Source organism: Echinops telfairi, unplaced genomic scaffold, assembly GCF_000313985.2.
Source record: "Echinops telfairi isolate 266 unplaced genomic scaffold, ASM31398v2 ScPeMD7_7418;HRSCAF=8456, whole genome shotgun sequence".
In the NCBI taxonomy this organism is placed as follows: Eukaryota; Metazoa; Chordata; class Mammalia; order Afrosoricida; family Tenrecidae; genus Echinops; species Echinops telfairi.
In genome coordinates, this window is record NW_022111318.1 from 1006318 (window position 1) to 1008270 (window position 1953).

General features: G+C 34.9%; 1 protein-coding gene across 1 annotated transcript in view; it reads right to left on the minus strand.

The window, feature by feature from the left end:
- PGK1 (phosphoglycerate kinase 1) overlaps positions 1–1953 on the minus strand; it is a 26306-nt gene that overhangs the window by 15214 nt on the left and 9139 nt on the right. Inside the window, exon 2 of the mRNA XM_004717638.4 lies at positions 1612–1662. Coding sequence (XP_004717695.1) covers positions 1612–1662 — 51 coding nt within the window. The remainder of the gene's footprint in view (positions 1–1611; positions 1663–1953) is intronic.

Here is a 1953-nt window from a genome sequence, read left to right on the forward strand (position 1 = left end):
TGTGACAGCCTGGTTCCATAAGTAGGTATAGCCTCAATCACCCTATGTGACATCTCTACTTTGTTCTACAGGGTTGCCAAGACGGGCTTCAAACAGTTTATGAAAAATTGGAATTGAAAGAAAATGTAATTTTCCCACAAACCTTTTGAAGCCCCTAGTATCAGTCTGGAGCCCTGGTGGCATAGTGGGTCACATGCCATAGTCACCAGTTCAAATCCACCAGCAGCTCCATCGGAAAAAGGCTTTCTACTCCCGTAAACATCTACAGTATAGAAAACCCACAGGAGCAGTTGTCCTCTATCCTACAGAATCAAAATTGAGTCAGAAATTGACTCAATGGCAGTAAGTTGATTATCAGTCAAAATCAATCTGATGGTAGTGGTTTTATATTTTTTGTGATTTATCAGGTACAAAGTTTGCCCAATGAAACCAAATTGATTAATTTTCAGAACTATGTAAAAGAAGTTTTATTTTTTTAATGTTTCATGATTTCTGAAAATGACCATTTTACCCAGACAGATTTTTATTCATGAAATACTTGGCATGACATATTTCTAATCTTTTCTGTGTGCTGCAGAACATAATGAAAATCAAGAAGAGTCAGAACTCCCAAGTCCAATGGCCTTGCCACTGTACTAAAGCAGAGACCTGCTTGGTAGAATGGCAGGCTCTGCTCTGCAGCCAATATGTGGAGAGGCTGTGGATCTAGACCAGCACCGTGTTCAATATGGTAGCCACTAGCTACATGTACTATAAATGTGTCAATATGTGGATGAAGTGCTTATAAAGCTGTTAACAAATAAAAAATTAAATGGCTAGTCTAAATTGTATCTCTAAGACTTTATACCAAAAAGATGTAAAAAAGCCACTTAGCTTTTTAAGCTGATGACATGATGAAGTTATTCTTTTTAATGGATCGGATTAAATAAAATATATTATGAAACATTCTTTTTTCTTTCTTAAGTGGTTCTAGATGATTTTAAACTAAATATGCAGCTCACATTACAAAACACTGGTCAAGATGGTAGGAAAGTACCTTTCTGGCTCAAATCCCTCGCTTAAAATTTAAAATGATCTTTTAAAAAGCAAAAACTGTATTTTCACTTAAATTTCCACTTCTGCGTCTAGCAGTCAAGACATTTGTAGCAGCCTAAAATAACTGAAAATATTCTTTCTGAAGCTTTTCCCCTTTTACTTGTTAGAAGTAAAAACAAGCAAAAAAAGACGTAAAACAATTCTCCAAAAAAATGATTTTATCTGGGCAACTAGAATGAGGGCTTATAAAACTACATGTAAGTTTAATAACTGCAATTAAAAAATCTTTTTCTTGCAGTCAGGTAACTTTAAATCCTGAGAATCTTTAAAAATGCATAACCCAAAATTCTTCAAATTAAAAAAAAATAGAAGGGAGGTAAAATAATCATTCCAGTGATTAATTTTTCAATTTACATATTCTCATAGGAAAGTGGATCAGGTGGTAGTTTGGGAAAAAGCCAAGAACATATGGATTCAATCGCACTGATTCTACAATAAAAAAGGAAAATCTTTTAATCCTATATTCCCATACCACATATATTTTAAACCCAGTACAAGGCTTAGCTGGGATCTTACCTCTGGTTGTTTGTTATCTGGTTATTCTTCATAGGAACATTAAAGTCCACCCTAAAAAAGAAACATTTTTAGTGAAGACACAAAATTTTGAAAAAAAGAAAAAGAAGCAGTTTCAGGCTCAGGGCTAGGATCAAACATTTTGAAAAATATTAAATTCTAAACTCACCTTGAGAATAATTAAGAAAAGTCAAGGTAGTGATTAGCCATCAAGAGGAAGTTGAGAGTAGTGACTAAAATACAGAACCGGAAAGGGCTTCTGGTAGCGTTATATTAAGGAGCCCTTGGGTCTAGATGGAGGAACCCTGGTGGCACAATGGGATAGACATTGGACTGCTGCTAACC